General features: G+C 35.5%; 1 protein-coding gene across 1 annotated transcript; it reads left to right on the top strand.

The window, feature by feature from the left end:
- The first annotated feature begins 23,035 nt into the window (after positions 1–23,035).
- LOC138705572 (uncharacterized) lies at positions 23,036–24,449 on the top strand. The gene has a single exon (XM_069834173.1). It carries the CDS (start codon positions 23,106–23,108, stop codon positions 24,447–24,449), a length of 1,344 nt encoding a protein of 447 aa, XP_069690274.1. The 5' UTR covers positions 23,036–23,105.
- Positions 24,450–26,950: the final 2,501 nt, after the last annotated feature.

Here is a 26,950-nt window from a genome sequence, read left to right as displayed (position 1 = left end):
ATATTCTGGGATAAATCATCTGAAGCTAAATATATTTTTGTTTTACAAAAGAAAGTCTTAAAATAATGACAGGTGTACTTAAAGAAAAATTCTGTATTTTTTCTAAAACCTAGAAATATTGACACTACCTTGTGAGTACTTCTTTCCTAGATTATATTTCATGTTCAGTGCTATTTAGAACATTCATAATGCTAATACAAGACAAAAATCAAATATCAATTTACTTTCTGTTAATCTCTGCTGTAATGATCTTCAATGCACTATCTAATTACCTTAAAATTTTACAGGCTCAAGGACAGAATTAAGAAAATTCCCCGATATTCATACCGTCTATTCAACTGATGAAATGTTTACGGTTGTAAATTATATTAGTCTAATTACTTTGTATTAATGATAAAAATTATGCAGTGTATATTTTTATAATCTTTTACTTGTTCTATATCGCAAAGCTACAATGTTGATGTAAAATCTATGTCAATACGATAAATTTTATGTTGTTTTAAATATTCTCCATAAATGACAATTTAGCCTACAGAATAGCTGTAATACCTTCCAATTTCAATCTTCTTCGATTCGTGTAGAGTGCGATGGGATGAAAGGAACAATGCACGATCGCTAAGACCACGACAGGAAAATTTATTTTATAGGAGAACTAAACGTTATAATTAAGTAAGTTTGGAAGAAATGAGACTATTTTGAGGAAATAATTTATTTGCGAAGTATTCAAATTATTTGTGAAAAAAAGTGCAGAATTTTTTATACATACTGATTCATGTCATAGGTACAAATTCCGGAGTTATTTAATTCCTTATTCATTTTTAAAAGAGTAAACAACGATCTTCTGCCTTTTTAAAGGCAAAACTAATCTCAAGTTTTATACTATAATCTGTACAGTTTTATACGGCAAACTAAAGTTAAGCTGGGGTTGAAACTATATTGATGATGACAAAACTTCCTAATATAATTATGTTCTTCAATATAACAACCATTTTGAGTACTCATTCTCTCCTCTTGGAAGATATATGCGAGGGAAGGTGAGTAGACGGGTTAGCTGCATATTGTTAGTGAACCCGGGGGATAAATATAAAATTTAACTTAAAACGTATGTAGCGACCAAGTTTAAAATTAAGCAAGATATATAGTCCGCAAGGGTAAACTAAACCGATTGCCCTTTATACAAGTAGCCATAAAATTCTTGCCTCCAAAGTCAGTATATGAAAATTACATTGTGCTTTGCGTCGTGGTGCTACAAGGTGTCCATTCTTAAATACTTTAAACAACGTACAACCTTTCAAAAATTTCAAGTTAATGCAGGATCCCAAAATCAAATGGAGACTCTACTTCAACCTATCTAATCGTTAGCATAATTGAGTGCAATTACACTCAACATTACGCATATCAAACTGAATTCTGCTGAAAGGACATATTTTATGTTGTCCGTTTTGGCTACAAGCTATATAGACAGAATTTGATTAGCAGCAAAAGCACATGCTATTTAGCGTGTGTTGTCGTGAGCACTGAAATACCTTTTACTTGTAAATATTTAATACAAGTTGATACTTCTCAGAAGGGAGAGAATGAAATGGACAAAACTGCCCTGTCTTAAAAATGAATAATAATGAAGATGATGAGCATAGTTCCCTATTTGTATTTTAGATTTATAAATGTCCTTCGTTTGGGGGATTAAATAAAATTACCATGGTCTCTCGGTTCATTCCTTCCTCTTGTATTCTTACATTAACAGTAGTCTTAATTAATTTAAGGACACTTGTAGCGATTTCAAAAACTTCTGTACTTTCCCATCCCATCTACGTCCACACTTGTCCGTCGAAACGACCTATCTGGGCATTTCTTCCAGTAGGAGACTTGGCTAAAAATTTTATCGTTTTTTAAAAAGCAATCATATTCGGCCCGGTATGATTCCGTGAACCTCAGATTCAATGACTGACTAGGTCGCCACAAGGCCAAAAAGACTACTAAATTTGTCAATAATCGCAAATACAACTTGCTGGTGAAGTTCAACATATAAAAAGTAAAGCGGATTCAGTACAGCAATTGAACTTCCTCAGTTATGGTGCGTTCTGTAGGCCTAGAGATTTTTTTTTAATGTCTATAGTCTTGACTGTCTTGTTAGAATTAAATAAACGTCTGTACGAAGTTCAAAACCGTAATCTCAATTTAATCATGTGTTCTGCATTCATTAGAAAGCAAAGATTTCCCTTGAGAGTAAAAGAACACGAGAGAGGCGGTCGAAGAAAACGGCGTGCTGGGAATTATGAAGTCTACTTACTCATTCTCCCACTTGTCGCAAACAAGAAGCAAAGAAATTTAAGATATTTTATACCATAATACGACCGGGACAGAAACAAAGCTTTGATTACTCGTACATTAATTAAAAATGTATTCTAAGTGGATTATACCCATGCAAAGAATTTGGTTTGCTGCAGTGTCCATTGTATTTGAAGAAAATCAAAAGCATAGCATAAGAAAGTGCAGTCTTCTAGTCACGAAGATGATGCACTCCAATGCCAGAATAATTGTATAAAACACGTGGAACATGTAATTCATAAATAAACATGATGTGATGTGTTCTTGTAAAAGTTAAACTAGGGACATTAGTTTTGTATAAAAAATGTTTATATAATTGTTAATTAGTGACATGTGATATTGCTAAATAAGAATCACGTCATAACAGTAAAAAAATAAACAATGGAAATACAATTTAGAATCAAGTTTTACTAAAAATGGGGGGGAGGAAATCGACGTTGTATTCGTCAGAGTTTTCTGGGATACAAACAACATTCTGTTATTCCTTGATTTCTTTTATTCTTTATGATATGAAAATATTGCTTTCCTTACAAACGGTGACCTGCAGACGGTTAATATAACGATAAAATATGCCTTTTATTACTTTTCAAAACTTTCACAATTCAAGTTGTTACTAACATTTAGCTGAAAGTGAATTTGTATCTACTAACATACGAACGGTCTGTTTTGAGTCAATGTTGCTAAAGAAAATTTCCTTCGAAATCGGTATTCTACTGATTGACTGTAAAAATTCACAACAGTAATTCGTAACTTACTCTATTAACTCAAAGCTAAATTGTGAAAACTTCCGAAACAAATTATCACAATTTCTTGTACAGTTATCTAATTAACAACGAAGTCGTTCTCTGCGATCCAGTCTAGTCGAGTTTAAACCTGGCTGAAGTCAATAACTTTTAAAGACGATAAAAAATCCTTAACCCTTTGAAGCCCAAATTAATTTTTTATGTTTTTCATTTCATGGATCATACTAAAGCTTCAATCAATTTTTTCAACATTGTAACTCTGCACACAATTTCAAAACACAGATGGCACCTCTATGTAATCTCAAGAGGTGGTTCCTTGGTGAAATATCTATGCCATAAAATTTAGAAAGATAGAAAATGATGTTTCTTCTGAATAACCACTATGCTTCAAAGGGTTTAAATAGCTTCCTCCCGAAGATCATTCCGAGTACTGCGTTCTTAAAATTATGGCATGTAAAATAAACCTGCACATAATAAGACGGTTGCAATAAATTTACAGGCGATACTTTTTTTTTTACCCCAGTGTCTTGCTTCGAGCGAAATTATGTCTTTGTAGACCTATGAGCCAGCAGCGGTCAATATAGGTATCAGATTCAACCATTCTTCACAAGTTCTCAAAACTTTTACATCATCGTTAAATCTTGGCAAAAGTGCACTACCCGATTTCTTATGAACATAAAATAGAAGAGATTAAGGAACATAGAGGTTTATCACTAATCCTTTATGTAAATATAAAAATGATTATAACAATGCGGCAATGTTTCGTAATCATATTGATTCAAATATCCGTAATGAAAATGACTCCGAGTCCATAAATATGACATCAATATTGTGTAATATTCATTTACGATACAAGTGTTAAAAATTACATTTTATTTTGTGAGTTAGAATGTTTGTAAGATGAGAAAGATGAGACCGCAGGCTGAGCGGAACAAACCTGCAAACAAACTAAAATAATTTTTAACATGTGTTTCGCACATTATTCTTCAGACAGCCAGCCGTTCGTCCGTGCTGGTACAGAGATAATATTCCGATTCCTCTACTGCTGCACTCTTCCTCATTGTAATAGTGAAACTTCATCACTTAAAACCAGTTGGCGGTATAGTTCAGTGGTAGAGCATTCGACTACAGATAGAGAGATCCCCAGTTCAAATCAGGGTGCCTCCTTAATTTTTTTTACCGACATTTAATTCTGAATGATTTCATGTAGTTACTGTATCAATAAAATAGTTAAATCAATTAATTTAATTTGTGTACCCAAATTTCCCAACCAAAAACTGCCACTTTAAAATGTAGGCCTAGTTTTGAACCGCATTATTGATCTGTTGCGTTAGCTGCCATGTGATATCTGGTGAGAAACAATTGCCAATCGGAGCAAACAATTATTGATTTCTTCTGTGTTAAAAATGCTCTACTTTTAGCACTAGTCTTAAAAGATCTACTTTCAGGAATGGCTGTCTGAAAACTTTAGTATATTTTAACCTTATATACTGTACAGAAATTAACTTTATAAAATTTATTATCTGGAAACATAAACATGTATGAAGAACTAGAGTTCGCTTTTTTTTCTGTATGAAAGAAGACATGAGAACGTCGTAATTTGAAACTGAAGAATATAAATTGACAGAATTAAAAAAATTAATAATTTTATTACGGATAATATGGTACAGAATTTCCAAATAACTGCAGGAAAACGAAATGTATACTATCTGCACGCCACTGCTTAGCCACAATGCACTCTCCGGTTCGTTCCATCTCTTTGTTCCGGTGCCGGTTGCCGCCACGAATTGGGGGAAGGATCAATGGGAAGTCTCTGGAGGCGTTCCAGAAGAAAAAGAGGAAAGTCTCTTCCATGTCTCTTTTCGTTCAGATTCTGTCTTTCTCGCTCCCGCTACAAAAGTTTGGAACTGTAGACTCAGACTAACACCTTCCCTCCAGTCACAGCCACTTCCTGCTGCAGAACACAGAATCCAACTCCGGAAGACATGGACGCTGCTAGAAAACTGATGAACATTTCAACCTCCGATACAAAAAAAAAGTCTCTGCGGTAATTTAAAACAAAACACAAGATCAAACTTCAGTGCAGTAAACTCAATTCATTGCAACGAATATTTTTGCCTTCCGATGTTTTGATAAAAAAGTGACACTTCTTTTTGTAAAAATAAAAAAAGTGTTCAATCATGGAAATGACTTTTTACTAAGATTTAATCGCAGTCATTATCGCGGACAATTTCCTTATTTATGCACAGTTAATCCTTCTACATTTCTGGCACTCATTTTAACAACTGTTGGGTGTAGTAGACGTCTGTGCTGTTTTTCATGACATCTTCCAATCCATTACAGCCATTACAATTGCTAAAGCTGTACTCCAATTAAGTAACAGGCATCAGTAACATCTGTTAGAGTCATTATGCATCCAACTGTGATGCTTTTACAAGATGTAGCAACTTTTTTCAACTTTCATCTTCGTTAAAATAAAGTTAGCTAGATATTCAACCAATTGCTTATAGAGTGTTAGTTGGGAGACCGGAGGGAAAAAGACCTTTGGGGAGGCCGAGACGTAGATGGGAGGATAATATTAAAATGGATTTGAGGGAGGTGGGATATGATGATAGAGACTGGATTAATCTTGCACAATCTTGCACAGGATTGGGACCAATGGCGGGCTTAAAAGCCATTTGTAAGTAAGCTGTAAGATATTCAACCACAATGAATGATGATAAACTTTTCAATTAGCTTATACTATATATAAAATTACTGGATTATACACCTATAGTCGATTGGTACTTATTAGTAGCACAATGGTTAGCATTACTTCTTTCCCAAAACTCGAATTACTACAAGAGAGAAAATAACAGCTGGCCGTCACATTGGTGATATCTCACGCTCATAAAAACATAATAATTCTGAATAAAGTAAGCACAAGATATATTTAAAATTAAGATATTTTAAAGCAAACATAAATGCAATAAACTAAATCTGTAACAAACGTGGGTTGGAATTATTTCTAGAAATAAGTCTGTCCATTGAAAAAACAAAATTGTACTGTGTTTTTATGATGATCCCACGAAATTCAACGCAGCTGAGGAGAAAAGATCTTCACAATTATTAAGTTATACACAATCTATCTCATTACACATGTTATGTGTTTCTCAATAATTAATAATTTATCATGCTATTAATTTATTATATTACTGTTTAAGTGAACTATTATTCAAAAGACAAGCACACATTTAACGTAATCGTTGACTACAGACCTAAGAACTAAGATCCTGACTTAATTTAGCCTATAAATTACACTGTTTAAGTAGATATGTAAGTATGTTATTGAATCTCTATAAAATTGTCGCATTTGATTAGGGCTAAATTACAACTTTTTTACCTAAAATACACTTATATTACTAAAAATTATTATTTTTATGTGCACCTTTCAGGATAAATTCACTCTTAGATAGTGAATATAAAAAAAAATCCGTCCAATAGTTTCACAAAAAATTGCTGTACACAACAGACAGATTGTATGACCAATATAGTATTTTCGGTATCAGATATGCTGAAAATATGTATTAGGTCGTCTCAAAAATCTTTTTCCCTTCAACTGCGCTACGGTTAATTCAGAAGGGTCTAATCGTAGCAGTTTAGATATAATCCCAAAAAAGTGGAGGTGGCGACAGACTGTGACCTTACAAACACCAACACTTGCTGACAATTCACGGCTACTGGGGAATAGCTTCTCTTCCAGTTCGTGGTGTAGCAGCCTCAATCTCGAGAGCAGGTGATCTTCCTGAGCGATGTTTATCTTCAAGGAGTTACGTCTCCACCACTGAACCGCTTAAACTAATTTGGTGAAGTTCTACTACTGACCACTCCCTCACCTTAGACTTCATATCTTTCTTCAGCAGTCGATTTTGCACTCATGCTTTTTCTCCAAAAGAAACGCAGAAACACTCGAAATGTGATGTGTTGTCGCACATTTATAAGAAACTCAAAATAATAAGCATTTGCATATTGATACTGCAAATGGATATGCAGTTAAATGCTGCTTGAAATGTGTTTCAAAATAATATCAGTTACAAATGTAAAGAAATCGCCCGTTGCACAACAAATGAAATATAATGAATAGGACATTGATAGAAAAAGACTGTAAAGACAATTAAGAATTCCCGTGAAAATCTCAAATCTATTTTTTTTCAGCATCACGATAGTATTCTTTGGTACTTCGATTACTGACAAAGATAAAATAGGCCTTAAAGAAAAGCAGGAAGATTTGAAGAAATAAATGAATACCAAAGAAAGGAAAGTGAAAAGAAGGGAAAGAAATGTAATGCGAAAACGAGTGAATTGATTACGAGATTCATGTTGAATACTAGCAGATCTCCAGTACTAGGCGACTATTTTGCATGTGGAATGTAAACAGCGCGCTGCGATCTTATATTGTTACTCTATGCGAGAGAGAAAGACATAGTCCCCATAACATTTATATTAATAAAATAGAAACTAAAAAGATAGAAAAATAAATAAATAAATAAATAAATAAATAAATAATAATAATAATAATAATAATAATAATAATAATAATAATATATGAATTAAATTCACTTCTTGAAAAACCAGACACCATTAAAGCCGAATAACATATCACTACTCAATAATAATTATTAATAAATTATAAAACAATAATTAAAATAACTACTTAGATCCTTTAAAATCGGAAAACAAAAAATATATAATATAATTTAATAAATCCTGTAACTAGAATAACAAAGCGATTGCAGACCTACTGCATAGCGGCGCGCTGTGTATTAGTACAAGCGACTGTCGTTGCACAAACAGAATGGCTGGGTAATACTGGATAGTGAATGGGGAGTTCAAGCAGAAAAATTACGAGTTGCGTAGAGTAATCAAACTATAGTCTGCTGATAATGCACACAGATGCTAGTCTAGTTTTGTTAAATCCGTTATAACATTCCTACCACGTCGTCCTAAATTAGCTATGAAAAAAAAAAGTACGACAATCCAGCAGCGACTCATCAATAAGCAATCAGACCCACATACTAGTGCGCAGACGTACAGTCTCTTGTTATTGTTCGCAGTTGGCAGCTCACAAAGTATAAACTGTTGTATTAACTTATTCAGCAGGCTGTACTAATCCACTTTGTAGTACAGTCATTAACTCACAAACCGGATCAAAGTGATTCTGTAGTTGGGGAATTACGCTATTTTTGTATATTCGCAAATCGATCACGTGGGTCACTCATGAATGGGACATACATTTAAATTTGCCAAATCATTACTATAATTACAGAAGCACGGAACTACTAGCCCAGTCATTCATAAAATAAATGCTGTGAATGACTGTTCAATTTGCAATTTTCTCTTACAAAGCGAAATCGCGATTTGAAAATGTGGTATGAGAAATGGTTTCCAGACCACCTACGTTATAGAATGTATGGTCAGCTTTTTACATGTGAAGGGTACAGAGAAAAAATGAACAGAGTCACACGAAGTAAAATTTACAGAAGGTTTTTTAAGTTTCAACACTAACCTCCAAAAATAAGGTTGCAATTTTCCAAAGTTACTGTTCTCTACATGTTTGACAATAAGTTTTAAGCCACTATAAGAAATATTACAGTCATAAGTGACTTACGTAGGCCTACTAATTAAAGCTTGACAGGACTCTGATCGCTTTTTCTCTGTATTCTTAGAAATAAATAGACAACATCTGCAAAATTAAATTATTTAATATTATTTTTACATATTAAACACAACATATTAGCCTGTGATACAGATATCAATAGTCACTCTCTTGATCCTCTGAAAGTTCATGACACTGTTCTTTCTCATTTGCATAATTTTGAGCATCTTCTCTGCAAAATCTCTTTAGAAACTGGAGGTTTTTTGACAGTGAGATTGGGCTGAATATGCAGAGTCGGGTTCACACAATTGAACTGATGTATTCTTTCCGGTTTTTCTATCGGTGACAACCGTGGATGTATACAATCCATTGTATGTTTCCCTGTGTTCAACAGTTCGAGGATGTATGGACATAATTTTGAGCTGCAGTTTTGGACGGGTTGCGGCTGGAAATTATTTTTTTTTATCTTGAACCAAGAAACTTTCCCCAAACCCTAAACGTCTTGCAGTCCACAGCACGCTTTGCGCCCTTTAAGTGACCCAAAGAATATCTTTATTGCTTGGCTTTTTCTCTATTTTCATATTTACCCCATTTATCAAAATAGAAGACTGTTCTGTGGACGCCACAAAAGATTCAATTGTATAGGCGATGGGTGTCACATCAAAAAATGACACGAAGGCTTTAAAACAAACATTAATTTCTTCAACTGTCTAATCTCTTGCAACTCGAGTCTTGTAAGCATACGAAAAATCTTGCGTTCTGGTCTGTTTGTCGAGGTCGTCGTCTTTTTACAGGAATTACAGCAATCATACTTGTTAAGTAAGAATTTTGAGCATTTCTGTAACCCAAACTATTGAAATACTTAATAAGATTCCTTCTATCACTTTTATAAGACGTGTTTGAAACATTGCAAACGTTTACAGCCACAATTACCACTCATTTCGTAACTACAGTCTCTTATTTTCTTCGATGCTTGTGTAATTTTGCCCAACTCTTATCGATTTTTGGTAGAATAACCAATATTCATGTAAAAATTCTCGTCATTCTCATCACTAGCCATAATAAAAAATGAAATACACATGAACAGAGCTATCGGCGTAGTTCAGTTGGCTGAGGTGCTTGCCTACTGATCTGAAGTTGTGCTCGGGCGTGGGTGAGATTCCCCTTTGGGCTGATTACCTGTTTGGATTTTTTCGAACTTTTTTCAAACCGTAAGATAAATGTCAGGTAATCTATGGCCAATTCTCGGCCTCATCTCGCCAAATACCATCTTTCTCATCACCAATCCCATCGACGCTAAATAACCTAGTAGTTGATACAGAGTTAAACGCGCCTACCGCATGAGCTGGGCCGGTAGGGTTCGATATTAAACACTCTTTATGAAGAATGTAGAACATGTGTAATTATTGCAGACAAACTGTATTTTGTAGCACAAATTACACAAGTAGCACAAGTCTTGGCAGGACATGGAAACTTGTTTTCGCCATTTTAAATCGTAAATTTATCTTTCGGGTTGCGGAGGGCCAAAGGAACATCTTGATTCCCGCAAACTTTATCGGAATTAAATACTGTAATATTTAAAGTTCTTTATTTAGCCACTTTGAAGAATAATAATGTAGGTTTTAATACACTTTTACATGCGAATAGAAGTTGAATAATTTCAAGGGGAAAGTTGTCCCAGGACCGGGTATCGAACCCGGGACCTTTGGCTGGGCGCGCCAACGCTGTACCGACTAAGCTATCCAGGAACTATACTAGATCACGGCTCAATTATTCCACTTAGAGCCACAGTGGGTTGACATAACGTCAGAGCCAAGCACTGAGTGCAAACTTTCTGTGTGACTTAAATTTGTGGTTTTCTGTTAATGAACGATTTATATAATACATGGTCATTTTCGTTAACAGAAAATGTACACTCAATTCTGGACTCTGGAACAATTTTTCTCTTGAAATTATTCAAGTCAGCTTAACAGCGAGCTATACCTGAAAGCTAGATTCTTATTGTGAATGTAAGTTGTTTGGCCCTTGTAAATGTGAAGTCCTTTGTTGCATTTTAGGAGCGGGATATGAACTATAGACAGGATGTTTTAAATCACATGATATACCAAATTTAATATACCAATGGATTTGAGGCAGGTGGGATATGATTGTAGAGACTGGATTAATCTTGCTCAGGATAGGGACCGATGACGAACTTATGTGAGGGCGGCAATGAACCTCCCGGGTTCCTTAAAAGCCATAAGTAAGTATTAAATACTGTATACCAAATTAAGTTCCGCGCCATAGTATTGTGGCTGGACTCACGTTACGAAATGTGCACTGGTTCGAAACTTCATAGGAGAAGATTTTTCTCATCAAATTTCGGCAAGTGTATGGGATCGGTACCCACTCAGCATCGTAATGAATTTTTGGAGCTACGTTAGGTAACGAAATCCGGTTTCCAACACCAGCTGCAACGGCGAGGGGGGGAGGTCATCATGCTGATCACACGTTATCTTCTTACTGGTTGAATGATCGTTAACCTCTGCTTAGGCATTTGGACGTGAGGCCAACCGAAAGGCCGTGGAGTTGCGAATTAATTTTACACTCAATTAAGATGTTTGTTGTAAACCAGTTATTATTAGCGTAGTAATCAGTCGTTTTTTCAGAGACAGCTGTATTTTTTAAGGCTTCTTCATTAAGTTTCTCTACAATGCATCAACTGTAACTCGCCTGCCAATAGTTTTTTTTTTATAACGAATACCGTATGCGCTATTTTATAGATTTCAATCTCACTAATTACATTTTTTGCTTTCTACTGTTTGTTATTCAGTAACGTTTATTGTACGAGTAAACGATTTTATCCACGAGTGAGAGTTTAGCGCACGAGGAATAAATAGAGTGTGCGAACTTCCATGAGTGGATTAATAAATTTATGTAGGTACGATTTTAAACCACATTACATTCAACGCTTATTAATAAAACGGTATAATAATTAATATTGTAATAACTTAATATTGAATGTTATAAATAACTGTCACATAAAATATATTTATAAAAGCATTTTTTACGAAGTAACAATAGTTATTTATGGTATTAGTGATTCAAGACGTTAATTTGCGCGAGTGGATATAAAAGTCTTGATTCGCTTCCGCCATACAACATTTTTTTTCAAATACAAAGAAACCAGAGAGTAATAAAAAAAAGTGTTGGAAGAATTAGCCACTTTATTCTCTACTGACTAAAGCAACATTTTATTTATTTACGTATTAAAGCGTCCCGTGCCATAGCGTTGTGGTCTAAGGCATCACGCCTAGGATTCAAGTTAAGGACTGGGCGCTGGTTCGATTCCACACGTGGAATAAATTTTCTCATGAAATTTCGGACAGTGTATGAGATCGCTGCCCACCCAGCATCTTCACGAAATTGGGGAGCTATGATACGTAACAAAATCCAGTTACAGAAATCAGCTATAACGGATGGAGGGATCATCGTGCTAACCTCAAGATTCTTACGATCTGGGTGGATGATCCTTCACCTCTACTAAGGAATGTAGACATGACACCAGTAGGCGGCTTTGGTCCTTCAAGGGTTGTCGCGCCAAGGTTTATTATTATTATTATTATTATTATTATTATTATTAAATTGTGGTTTTAGTGACGAATTTGCTGATTTATTCATTAGTGATTGAAGTAAAATTGTATTCATATTTACTGTTAAAGTGTTGTTTTAGTACCTATACGAGAATTCTGTTACTAAATTAAAACTTCATTAGCGTTGGAAGTATTATTTCCAAACATCGTTTTGAATGTGTAAAGTATACATACAACTAACTATACATCATCAGCTTCCAGAACAAGATATATTAAACAGGCAACTCCGTCACGTATGCAAATTGTCACATTTTATGAACAATTTACGAGCTGCATAATGTTTTGTTAAGAGCTGTTTTGTTGACAACGATTTGCACGACGCAAGTGTTGTACAACTAGCATGACATCGCGAATGAGGGTATATTGTAAAATATCCGGAGTAGGGTGGGAGATGGCGGTTCTCTACCGAACCGAAAAGCACATGAAAAGGTATCGGGGAAGTGCGCACAGCTTGGTTAAGTTGACATGGTAACGCCATCAAAGTTTTAGATTTTACATTGTGTCGACTGTTTACATTCTTGTTTAACCTACACTTTCCATGTAGCAAATTAATTACAGGATGCCACAAAACGATGATTTTCAGTAATTGGGAAACTTTGTAAACCTTTACCGATTTGTAGTAGCGTTACAGTGAAGATAATGGAAATTTGAAGTTCAGCATTAGTCAATTTACAGCAACAATTACAGCGGCCTGTAGTCCAAGGGGAACCGTGACTCTGTGATCAGGGGAAGGCGTGTATTGTGCTCACTACACCATCCTATCAGCGGATTACAATCCATCAGTATCGTTGTAAAGACTAATCAGTCTGGTACAGCATGTTCGCCAAAAATGTTCAGCATAAATGGCAGTACAATTAAGAACGTATTAAGAAAATAACAAATTAACACGTAGTTACTTGTTTAATTTCGCTTAGTGTAACGATCCTTTGAAACTGCAAAAGCTGTCGAAATTAAAAAAAAACAACTCTAATTCTTTCTCGTCATATTACACTTACGAAGATGGTGCCGTTTTAATTCAGGCAACACACAGTACACAGAAGCTTTTCTGGTTTGCAGAATACCTAAGGAATAAAATAATTATCACGCACATAAACAATAAAATAGTATACTACTCTTAATTAAATTAAAAGAAATAAAAGCAAGATGTAAATTTAATAATGGATCAATATTCGAATGATAAAATATACCAAAGGACTCTTGGGGAAGCTGCAATAAAACGCTTTGTCTGTCACAAACCTCTAAATGAGAAACATCAATTCGAAATGTGTTTCTCCTTTCTTAAAAAGTTGAACATGTAGCATTTTTTCTACATTCTGTGAACGCAAAATTCAAATCTGCAACGATAACGTAACAAAATGAGTTCTCTCCCACTGATGTTGACGTAAAAAGGGAAGTGTTGGTCTGAGCAGACTGGATTTTTTTTCTTTTGAATGAACATTGTCCACAATATGATGATGAGTGATGAAGCTCACAGCGATATGTCCGGATGATTCAAGAATATTTGTCTCCACAAATTGCCAATAATCCTCTCATCAATAGAGACACGTGGTTTCAACAGGATGGTGCGACCAGTCACAAGGCAAGACGCTCCAAGGATGCAATCAGACGTTTATTTCCAAACCACATTGTCTCAAAATATGGAGACATTTCATATTTCCAGATCTGACAGCATGCGATTTTTTCTTATTGGGATCAAAAATTCACCTCCACAGAACATCGAAGAACTCAAAGAAAAAATTCGCCATGAAGTTGGTGAAATTCCTGTGGACATGTTGCGTCGTATAATGGGAAACATACAACTTGGACTTGAAGAGTGTGTGCAACGAAATGGGTCCCATCTGTGGGATGTAGTGTTCAGAAAATAAGAATTTCACGAGGTAAAGGTAAATTCTATTGTGTATACTTCAAATATAAAGTGAAAGTTTCGTTTCAAAGTTATCAGTGCAATAATTATTAAAGTTTTGAAATCGCCAGTTTCATTGGCTCACCTTGTATAATGGTTACTATGGAATGGAATGGAATAGAATGAAATTTCGGGAGAGGGGCAATATGATCCAGCATTGCGACCTTTCACGAAATATTGCGCTAACCCTCAAGCTAGGAATATTCCCAAATTCACACCGGCTGACTACACTAAAGGCCCATTCACAATGAAAATTAAACATAACCGTAACATAAACACAGAAGTTTGCGCCCAGGCTACCAAATGGGGTCATTTACAATGATTCACATAAGCATTGACATAAACATTACCGTAAGACGTTAACATGAAAGTTTGCAAACTCCAAACTTTCATGCTTATGCTTACGTGATCTGCAAACAGAACACAATCGTGGAGCGCTGAAGTATACGACAGAATATGAGGAAATGGCGTCGTTGTTATGTTTCCATGGTTACCAAGTATGTTTGCTGTTATATTTATGTTCCCATCGTGAATGATGGTATGACTTCTTGATTTTACTGTAACGTTAAGTTAACGCTTACGTTATGTTTAATTTTCATTGTGAATGAGCCTTAAGGTTCGCTACGCACACAGGTATCGAGCAGTCGATCTCCCTCATCCCTAGACCAGCACCCCCGTGCGTCGCCACCAGACGTTCGTGGAAATAGTTGCCATACTTTCTACTGATCCGAGATTCGTGGTTCAAATCCGGATGTAGGGAAGGGAATGTTAAGAGCAATAATGCATAGCATGTATTCCTTTGGACTATGTAAGCAAGATCTGCTGGCCGTTACTGGCGCAAATCAAAATTTGTAAGTAGCACAATGATTTTTTAGCAATAAGTACTCATGGCCTTGTCCCTCCCTCCACAAGTAATCCATCCTTATATTCTGTACCAAGGAAGAAATTAATATCCTTGGTATTATAGACCGTATTATTTTTCTCTTATTCTCAGTTTGACAGTAGTCCTATACAGAAATTCATTAATATTTCGTTCTCATGAATGTGAGATGAAGGTAACTATAATATGACGTAAGGAGAGTCCTTACGGATTAATCTAAGTAAAAAATTACAAGTTTCTTCAATTTTTGACGAAAGGGAGTATACATAATACAGTCTGATGAGACTATACACCAATACATGCAGCACCAGACTGCGTCATGAGGTAATGTGTATTCCTAGTTAGTTCTAACGAGCAATTACGTATCAGTGCGGGGGAGGTGATGGGTTGATGGGGGAACGGGTCACCCACTGATGCTCTTTCCATCTGCAACACGGGGAAAACAACCCTCCCCATTCCTCATCCTCTCACGACGTGCATAAAGTGCCCATCAGCTTCAGCCAAACCCCTCATCATTCCCAACCAACGCTTCTTGTAAAAATGTGCATGGAAATTCACCATACACACCGTTACCCTCACAAAATTTCCCATCTATTATTTTATTACAGTCATTAAACATAGGATATAAGGTTGTATAAACTCCCAACTCATCTTAGCTACAAGGGCGAGAAAATCTCTAGAGTAAGCCTTGTTGCGAGTGTTACATCTATTTTCAACGGTAAAGAGTTAATCTTCGTTTAACAAATGTTTATGTCTTCATTTCCAGTAACTGTTGTATGGGTCGTTTCTGTAGGATCACCCTTGCTAAAACTAAAAATGATAATAACAGAGAACAATACGAAAGCACTTACGGTGCATTTCTAGAACTGTACTTAGGTTGTTCTGTAATATCGTAATTTAGTTAGATTGATTGTCCCTAATCTCCTTTTGTGGAGCCATAAACATAAAAGTGATGGAATGGGAATGTTTCTATAAAGCAATAATGGCAAACAGTAAGAGATCTGACGATGAACTAAACGAAGGAATTGCTCGCAATTACTTCACAGGAATAAGGAAGCGCAATCAACATTAAATTCCTTATTGAAATAATTTACATTATGTGATCATAATAAAATCTTTCATATTAAACATAGACAGTCCTCGTAAGTATATTTTTAATTTATTATGTATAATTATATAAGAAAATTTCTCGAACGGTTAGTACTTCTTTCAGAAGTTTTCGCTGTATATTAATTGTCTCGATCGATTTTTACAACCTACAACCTAATCTATATTACCAATTCTACTAAATTTGTAAGAATGATTAATTTGAAAATGAAAATATTGAAAAATTAAAATTTTATCTTTCATACACGAGAAGGAATTTAAGATCATAACTAAGAAAGTTAATTCGTACAGAACTTAAATGATCAGGATCATTAAATTATCAGTGATTAAATCTATGATTTAGTTATAACACCACATGTCTCCGTTATAATGTTTATACCAGTAAAGAAAGTTGTAATTAATGAGCTTAGTGGTAAGTAGACTACCATTAAAATCAGGAGTTCAGAAATGGAATTTTCACAAATAAATAATGTAGGAGTTAAGTACCTAATACTCCCATAATTTCTGTACACCAATCTGTGATTTCACCATTCAGTGACATCATTTCCATTTATTTGTTTGTTTCTTCTCTTTCTTCAGTTTTATGGCTTTCGAAGAGCCCTACCTTAGTCCGTATTTGAATATTTCTTCCACCAGCACATAACATAAGACATTATAGGCATAACATTGACAATCGATGAACATGCATGACGTAGACAGGATTCAAACCTACAACTATTAACTTCCGTGTAAGGTTAAAGATGCGCCTTTACTACACGTCGGAACTATTCGAATTTCTCAATCCTCTATCATTGTGTTAAATAAAACTTATAAGTATTTCTTTATAACATTGTTATAAGATGTAAAAGATGTGGAAAAATTTTTCATTCATTTTCACTTACAGGAAGTTGATGCATAAAACATTTGAACAGTCATTCATCAGACATCAAACATCAAAGCTCTTAAATTAAACTAAATTATTTTATGTTGTATACAGTACTTAGCCGTTTTGGTAGCTCAGTTGGTAGAGCTCTGGCTTACGACTACCGCGGACCTGAATTTCTATCTCGGAGATGGTGGAGTTGTATTTGTTGTGGACAAAGCCAAGGTTGTCAGGACTTTTCTCAGGGTTCGTCCTTTTTTTACCATATAACTTTCACCAATACTCTACAATCCCTCTTTCATTATCATCTTCGTCTCTGAAAAAAGGGAACCACTTGTGTTTACATGACGTCGAATCATCGTTCACCATGGTGCATGATTCTCGAAGTTTGTTCTTATTTGGTAGACTACAATGGTGGTGTATTCTAGACGACTCACAGCTTTGCTTAAGAGGCAATGGAGCCCCCCCCCCCTCCAAGTTCTTGCTTGCCTGACGGAGACATGACGATTCATGCAGATCTATGAGTTATGTAAGACCACCACCAAAGATATGATATTTTATAAGGCCTTGATGGCTAAAAGGAAATGAGTAGTGTGGCGGATTGTGAAGCCGGCTTAGCCTGGTAGCACAATCGTTTTTAGGGATGCTCCATGTCCCGTCAGATTAGTAGCTTTACACCTGCATATACTGCACTTACTGTATGAGTTCGGTTTCCAAGTAGTATAAATTGTATTGAGTTATCTTATACACCCAGCTAGCACACACGATATTGAACACAATATATATCCGGCTTTTTGTCCACGACTTGAAGTATCATTTACAAAATATTCTGTTTCCATGCTTTGTTCTATATAATCACTGTTATTAGTAGGCTTCTCACGTAACATAACAGGGACGCGTTTTGATAAATACGCACATCTACCGATTGCCGATAATGAATGCAGTATTCCAGCAACATCGTATCTGACATATTAGCATTCATCTATTCAAAATACGCAAAAATGCAAATGATGGTTCACAATTCGATTCATGTTAATTAAATGCTAATGTAAAATTAATATTTGGCGTCACTTGTTCAATAAATGCATAGAGATGCACGTTCGCTGCGTGCCATTAAGAGCAGCGATAATGTAAACCAAATTGGCAAAGGAATTTGTTGAATTATTCAAGAAGTCCTCATGACCAACTTCACATGTGCTAGCTTTCGAAGCCTACCCTCGTTGACACACACTCGTTTCCCAATCTCACAATCCAGCAGCTTTTCTATTCCACTCGCACATTTTTAGTAAGTTATTGTTATGTTATTTCTACATAGTATATATTTAATTAAAACTCTCAGTTCCATTTCAGTTTCGTCCATGAAATCTGTACATCCCACATCTGTATCTAAATACAAAATATAATTTATAGTGTTTTTCATTTCAGATCACTTAAACGGTTCATCTTTACAAATAATAAAAAGAAAAGGTCCGTCCTCCTTCTTCAACTTCTTAGAATAAACGTAACAATTTTTGTAGTTGCATGTCGCTCATCTTATCTAGGTACCCACTCTCGGACTTTGTTTATATTGCAAAAGACTTTCACTGAGACAAAATTATTAATTCCTTTTCTTGTGTCTATGCTCTTTTTATTTTTTAATGATGCATTTAAGGCTGACGCAAGGGGACCTCATTCCTGCTGCCTCTATTTTAAAATACTATCGATTGTTGTTCATGTTACATCAAAATAAGAATCGTGATAAGCTCATAAAACTTCAATAAACTGTGTCTTTAAAAGTCCTATTTGTATCACACAATTATATCACAGTCTAGTATATACAGTCGCGAAGCTCAATACGTAGTAAATATGCAAACATTAGATAGTTGCTCACCACTAGGATCGGTAATATCGCCTCATTACAGGCAATGCAAAATAGTACCATCACAGTCTATTGTTTCTAGCACCCTCAAAACTCAAGCTTCGTGACTGTATATAGTAGACTGTGATTATATTCTGAAACTACATTTAAAATCTAAATCTATAGTTCGTTTATATAAACCTCTTCATCCCACGTAATTGAAGGGGTTTATTTGTTCTAGTATATCTCATTGAGGTTCTGACTGATATGTATACACATCTATTGTCAGGCAGTACACCTCACTTGATGATGTGTGTTCATTCATTCATTCATTCATTCATTCATTCATTCATTCATTCATTCATTCATTCATTCATTCATTCATTCATTCATTTCATTCCATAGATCTTACATGAGCAATGAAGGTTTAAGATGTGGAACAAATCAAAATTTTACAATATTACAATTACAATTTTTACAGTTTTACAATTTAGTAATTTTCTACAATTTTTACAATTTTGTGCAATTTTTTACAATATTTTGGCGAGATGTAGTGAGATGAGGTGAAGTCCGAGAATTCGCCAAAAGATTACCCGGCATTTGCCTTTAGGTTGGGGAAAACCTCGGAAAAACCCAACCAGGTAATCAAATCAAAGGGGTGAAATGAAGTGATACCGAGGACTCGCCATAGACCATCCGACTTCAGTCCCACGGCTGGGGAAAACCTCGGAAGAAACCATTCAATGAGATCAAAGGCGGAAGAACAACTGTTCGTATACATCTGTAGTCTGATTAGTGTAATATGTGGCTAGTCGGCGATGTATGCAAGGGAGGGGGAAAGGAATTGGCTATCCTACCCCGTTATCTCCTGGCTTAGTTGCCTCATGAGTGGTGACTTGTTAGTATCATCGTGAGATTCAGATCTGTTTTCGAACAGCTGACTAAACAACAACTTGTTCTAGAATCTTATTATCTGATGTAACTTCTGAGGCGTCCATATTTTACGACAGTATTTTTATATGCTTTATATACCAGATGGCCCTACAGTCTACGAGATGTCTTGAGACGTTTCCGCGCAGCAATATCCTTAGTCAAAATTAATACGTTGAGTCCGAAAGACTTAAACCACTGTTGAATGCAAAATATGTCTAAATTTTAACTAGAAGTTCATATACCTGCATAATCTGGTAGAGTCGTGTCGGCTTCGTTAGTTGAGCGGTTTAAGGAGCAGAAGATATGTCCGGCTATCGTGCCTAAGACCACAGATTGGCGTCCCGGCCACTCCAGTCAATTGAGCCTATAGTAAAGTATGGGGAGGACCGATGTAAAACAATCGGTATAAAGGTACGCATGGAAACTGTCAGGGTTTCAGTTGACTGCAGTTGAAATGATTTTGATCCTTTTTAAGAAGAAAAAAAGTTACAATATAAAAACTAAAACTGTTTAAATTATTTGAAATTAACTTTAAATTATTTAAATTAAGCCTAATGTTATGGGAAGGCAGAGGTGAATATTTCAAAATCCACAAAATTTATCCGATTTGTTTGAAATTGATCATGGATACTAAGTACAGTATGTTATTAGTAATGGACATACCAAGTTTCAACTTTCTAAGTACAATAGTTCTGTAAATATTAATAATTTTATACAACTTTATATCGTTTTATATAAAATGCTCCATGCACCATATTGTAAGATATTTTCAATATTTATTTTTATTATATATGTTCAGAGAAGGTATATAAATAATGCAAAGTATTAGTTTATAATGGGAATAATATAGTAATACAGTTATCTTGGTTTTAATTTCATACTTTTAAAGGGCACAAAATCAAAAACTAACATAGGAATATGAAAATAAAGATAATAAAAATGGAAAAAACCAAATTTTCATTTTTTCTTCAGTTTTGTTCGAAAATTTCACCTCTGCCTCCCCTTAAATAAAATTAAAAAATTACAACAAAATTGATAAATGATTGATAATTTTGGTCTATAAGAATAAGGTTGTATATGTACAACGTCGGATGAAAAGTGTTAACTTGCCTTAATATTGCATTTTGTTAGATGAAATTACATTTATTATCTGTAATAAAATTATAAAAAGGTAAATCTTAAATACATATAATTTCTTTTTTGGAATGAATCATAGTTTTAGCTTTAACTTTTCCTGCACTTTAAACCCGTAACACGGGACTTCAATTATATTTTAGAAAGCCAGCATATTTTTATCTTCTATTAAATATCCATCGTCCACGGCCAAATTTAAACCCACGATAGACTATTGTACTCAGAGGCAAAATCTAAACCAATGGACCCTGGAGTACAGCAACAGGCTTTCTAAGTAAGAAACAGATCTGTTCTCGAATTCAAACGAAGACAATAACGACATTATTTCCTGTACTGTGATGCAGAACAAAAGCAATTTCTTTTGCGAACGCGTTTCGGGTTTGTTCGAACACAAGTGTTTCCGGCGTATCGTTAATGCGGCAGAGATTTCGCATCAAACCCAACAGATGGTGCCACCGCAGACACCTTGCCGCAGGGGCGTCCTGCCTCTAATTCGCCACACTGCTAATCCTGTATGCTAATTCTATTTCATTAACGGAGTTCGGGTCCCGATAAATATACATGCGCGCGCCGCCACGCCGCCTCGCCTCGTGTCTTCTCGCCGCCGCCGCCGTCGCCTTCATTAAGCTCCTGTATAACCTATAGGCAATTTCTTACCCCATCGTTTCCCATTTCCCTCACAGGGAACTGTATTAGGCCGGTTATATATCCCACAATTTCCTCTTGAAACTAAACCTGCCAGTTCCTATACACAAAGAAGCTGAGGTTTATTGCTCTCTACACTGTTGCACCTCGGTGTTGAAATACGTCATATTGCGACACGTGATTCATATTATCACAAGCTGCTTCATTCTACTGCTCATAAGCAACACAATACACCAAAAGTATAAAGTTTATATCAGCGAAAGTCGTTCTGGTCGGCTAAATCTTCCTGATCTCTACCAGTGTGGCAATGTGGAGAATTTCATTTTTGACATGCGGGCAGTGATGATTGTATTGCTGAATAAATAAGAAAAGTTTTTTCTTTCGTAAATATGAATATTATTTAATACTTCATCTCAAACTTATCACAACAATATAGGCCTAACACAATAACAACTTAACAATTAAACAGTAGATATTAATTTTAATGTAGACGAGAAATAGCAGGTTAATTCTGTATACAGGAATACTGCTCTTCTATACATCGTAAACCCAAGACATGTTCTGCCGACTCTATTTTTCTTCCGAAATAAGAAATGCTAAGGATTTTTAATCTGCTCCAACTTTTCTGATTATAATAAGGGTTTACAATATACTAAATACTCGAACATATAAACATCAAACATTAATAGTGACGTAACCGATATGAACCCCAAGGAATGCAAGTTTGATTTCCAGCAGGGAAGTGAATATTTCTTTATAGTCTAATATCTAACGAGACTTGAATGTAGTTATACCTACAGGAAGTTAAAGAAAAAGGGTATAACATTTTGAAGGGTGGTATTGGGTATACGTGTGTTGGTGACAGGTTAAGAGTCACATATTCTACTCCGTAGATTAACTGGTTCTCAGTATCGTATCGGCGTCTCTTAGCAAACCAAGCGTCTTGCTGGAGGAAGTGCCATACCATTAAAGACTACAAAATAAATATGATTTATGCATGACGGAGCACTAGACGGAGAGTAAGACATCTAATACGGGTATTTAATCTTCGATGGATTAGCTGGGGAGGTCCTGTACCATGGCCTGCTCGTTCCCCAGATCTTAATCCCTTAGAATTTTGATTATGGTGACACATAAAGCCTTAGTGTATGCAACACCTATTGAAGACGTTCAAACGCTATAGGAGCGTGTCTTCAACACCTGTCAGCACATCAAAGACCAACCAGGCAACCAGAAGTCTTTGAAAGTTTGCATGGTTCTCTAAGACATCGAACAGAAGGATGTTTTATGAATGTCATAAGTCACAATGAACATCTGCTATGAACAAGTTAAGTTCTAATATCTCGCAAGGTATAAACCTCAAAAGAGTTCGCCGTCAGCAGCCGTGCAGTGTACATCGTTCCGAGTGACTAGGAAGCGGAGCGGTTGTTGTGATAAGTTATAGTTCGATAGGTAATAGCAATATAATGGCAACTAAAATAGTGCGTCAACATACATTGAGAGCAACATTTGACAAAGAACAACAACGACCTACAGCTTTAGATGTGCACCGTTGGATAGACGAAGTATTGAAGATAAAGGATGAAGAACTACAAACCATTCAGCTTGTTGGTAAGCAAAATGCAGCATATTTAAAATTTACTTCCTCTGCAAATTACGAACGCTACGTACAGAGACATATCGGTACATCAGTAGTGGAATTACTTAATGGTGCTACGACGACAGTGACAATTACACCAGCTGAAGATGATTATGTTTCCGTCCGGGTTTTAAATATTCCACCAGAAGTTCCCAATGATAGGATCCGTAATACTTTACAAAATTTTGGGAAAGTGCTTCAAATAGAAAATGAAAAATGGTCTCATAGATATCGTTACAAAATAGATACTGGCATACGAGTAGTGCAAATGGTGATCAAACAATCTATTCCCACGAATCTAACAATTGCCAATTATGAAGCGTATATCACTTACCCTGGGCAAGAACAAACTTGCTTCTTGTGTGGTAGTTCTAGTCATTTGCGGCATACTTGCCCTAACAGAAGTGTCAAAATGCCGATAAACACTGTACCTCGTACGCGACTGACATTTAGTGACATACTCCAGACACATGTTAATGTAACTACTGATGTGAGTGAAGATGGCATCCCACCTGAAATATGTGATGTACCTGGGCCATCTAACATGTCTACAAGATTAGTGAACGCTGATAATCAAAATAAACCAGGGAAAACAAACATCGAAAATGAATTGCATGCAGTTACAGACAAACCAGTAGGCAAAGAGGTTACAAATAGAGTCATCACAACATATGACGTGGATAAAACGCAGAAAGATAATGGGACTGTAACTCAACCAATACCTGATTCGGACACTGATTCAGCTGAAGAACTTCCTTCAGCTGATATGCATGGAAAGCAGAAGACAGAGGACACGAGAGGAACAGAAAAGCAAATGGGAACCAAGTTGAATAACTCTGCCATAGGAAAGATGCCTAAGAAGAAACAAGACAACAGTGCTTCAACAGCTAACACAATGAAAGAGTCCGGTGATTTGAGCAATTCTCCTGACAATATTCAAAACATCAGTAGCCTACAATCTGGTTCGATACCAACATCCACCTCGAAGAACCTGCAGCATACGGAGGATTGGTATCAACAAATGGAGCAGGATGACACGACTAACACACAGTTTGAAGACAAAGGTCAGCAAAATGTAAAGAAAACAATTACTGTTACTAGACACCGTACACATCCTTATAAGGGGGAAGGTAGTAAATTGGGGTTCCCCTTGTTAAAACACAATGAGTAATTTAACTGTTAATATATCATGTTAAGATTTTGCCCGATGTTGTATTTACCGTATTTAAGAATTTAATAGATTCAATCTATGTACAATAGATGTCAAATTAAGTTTTGTATATTAAGTACAAAAGAGTAGAGATATTATAGATTATTGTTATAATATTGTATATATTTTTTATATAAGAATATGTTACTTGCTATTATTACTTTACAAATGTCACTTGTAGCTATAGTCGGAACACTAAATTTTCACGGAAATTCTTCGCCTGTTAAAATGAAATTGCTGAATATTTTCTTACGAACAAATGATGTTGATGTGCTCTTCCTCCAGGAAGTTAAAACACATGATTTCTCAGAGATCTATGGTTATACAGCTTATGTCAATGTTGGGTCAGAATCTTTAGGCACTGCTATTTTAACGAGGAACGGGATTGATCTTCACTCTGTTGAAAAACTTCCATCAGGGAAAGGTATCAGTGGTATGTATAAAGACTATATGTTTTTAAATTTATATGCACCTTCGGGGTCTAATAAAAGGAAGGCTCGTAACTTGTTCTTTGCCCAAGATGTGCCATATCTTCTTCGGTCCCTACCAAAATTTCTAATCATGGGTGGAGACTATAATTGTGTTTTAAGACTAGTAGATACGACAGGGCATTTTCTTCCCAGTAATAGTTTACAGACATTAGTTACCGACTTTAAACTTTCAGACGCTTGGATATTAAAAAACAATACGGTTCAATATACTTTTTTCACTGGGAATTCGGCCTCTAGATTAGACAGAATGTATGTAACACCGTCATTAACATCGCACATTAGTTCCATAGAAACGGTTCCGGTTCCTATTTCCGACCACTCTGCTGTGTTATTACGTATTCGTTTAGATGTTCCTTGTCCTGTATTTGGAAGGTCATATTGGAAGCTAAATGTTTCCTGCCTTAGTGATAAATCACTACAACAAAACTTTATAGAACAATGGCATCAATGGCTGACAAGGCAAACTAAATATGATGACTTAGTGGATTGGTGGGAATTTTATGTTAAACCAAAGATTCGTACATTTTTCAAACAATATACCTACCTTAAGCATCAGGATGAGGAAAGACTGATTAATTTTTATTATCGTTGTATATTAGAAGTTCAAAGTAATTATATACCTACTCCTGAGAGTAAGAAAATGATATCCAGATGTCAAGCTAAGATATTGTCTATTTATCGAAAACGTATGCAGGGCCTTATGGTTAGGAGTAGGGAAACGAATTGCACTAACAATGAAAGAAGTAACTTATATTTTCTGTCCAAAGTAGTCAAACGACGTCAACAAAACACGATTCTTGCGATAGCAAATAGAGCAGGCCGGATTGTTACAAATAAATCTGAAATATGTAAAGCAGTGAGAGAACATTATAATGACATTTTTGTAGAACATAAACAGTTAAATGGGTCTATTTCTAACTTGAAGCTACTGGCACAAAAACAGATTTCAGAAACTGAGAATAAAAAATTAGAAAGTTCTGTAACACAAAAGGAAATTTTTATAGCTTTACACCAAGGGAAAAGATCTAAAACACCAGGAGAGGAGGGATACCCCATGAGTTTTATGCGGTTTTTTGGGAGTGTATAGGACCCACCCTGACAAAAATATTCAATCAAATGTTATGTAAAAAAAAAAACTAGGTCCTTCTCAAAGACGTGGAATTATAGTACTTATTCACAAAGGAGGGGATAAAACGGAAATTAATAATTATAGACCGATATCCTTGTTAAATTATGATTACAAACTACTTGCAAGGGTTTTAACAAATAGAATTAAACCTCTGCTTTCGGATATAATACACCCCTCTCAAAATTGTGCAGTATCTGGGAGATCAATATTTAACGTAGTATGTCAATTAAGAGACGTTGTAGCAGCTAGCCTACATGGTAAATCCCAAGGATATCTCGTTTCTTTAGATTTCCAACGTGCCTTTGACTGTGTTAGTCACAAGTATCTATTTGAAGTCTTAGCTTGGCATGGGCTCAATCCAACATTTATTGGCTATTTGAAATGTCTATATACTGATATCAGTGCTGTTATACAAATTAATGGGTTTCTTACTGCTGCTTTACCTATTACAAGATCTATTCGACAAGGATGCCCGGCTTCTATGATTCTATTTGCTCTTGCACTAAATCCGCTCCTATATTTATTACATGACAAACTTTCAGGATATAGGATCGGAAATTCTAGGCTAGTAGCGACAGCGTATGCTGATGATGTAAGTGTAATTATTAATAATGAAGAGGATAAAGCTCAATTGGAGAAAGTATTGAAACCCTTTGCAGCAGTATCAGGGTTAGAAATCAATAAAAGGAAATCGACTGCCTTGCCCATAGGGGTGTGGACAGAGGAACCAAGTTTTGAAAATATAAAAATTGTTGATCAACAAAAAATACTTGGTATATATTTTCATCGCCTTCCCAATACTATGCAGAGTATAAATTGGAGTAAGGTTGTCCAAAAAATAA

This window comes from Periplaneta americana, chromosome 9 (assembly GCF_040183065.1).
Source record: "Periplaneta americana isolate PAMFEO1 chromosome 9, P.americana_PAMFEO1_priV1, whole genome shotgun sequence".
Taxonomy (NCBI): Eukaryota; Metazoa; Arthropoda; class Insecta; order Blattodea; family Blattidae; genus Periplaneta; species Periplaneta americana.
Note: the sequence above shows the minus strand (reverse complement) of the source record. Positions and strands in the feature narration are given on the sequence as shown.

Bases quoted from the DNA above. Each gene is read 5' to 3' on its own strand.
- LOC138705572 (XM_069834173.1), top strand. From the start codon at position 23,106: ATGGCAACTAAAATAGTGCGTCAACATACATTGAGAGCAACATTTGAC.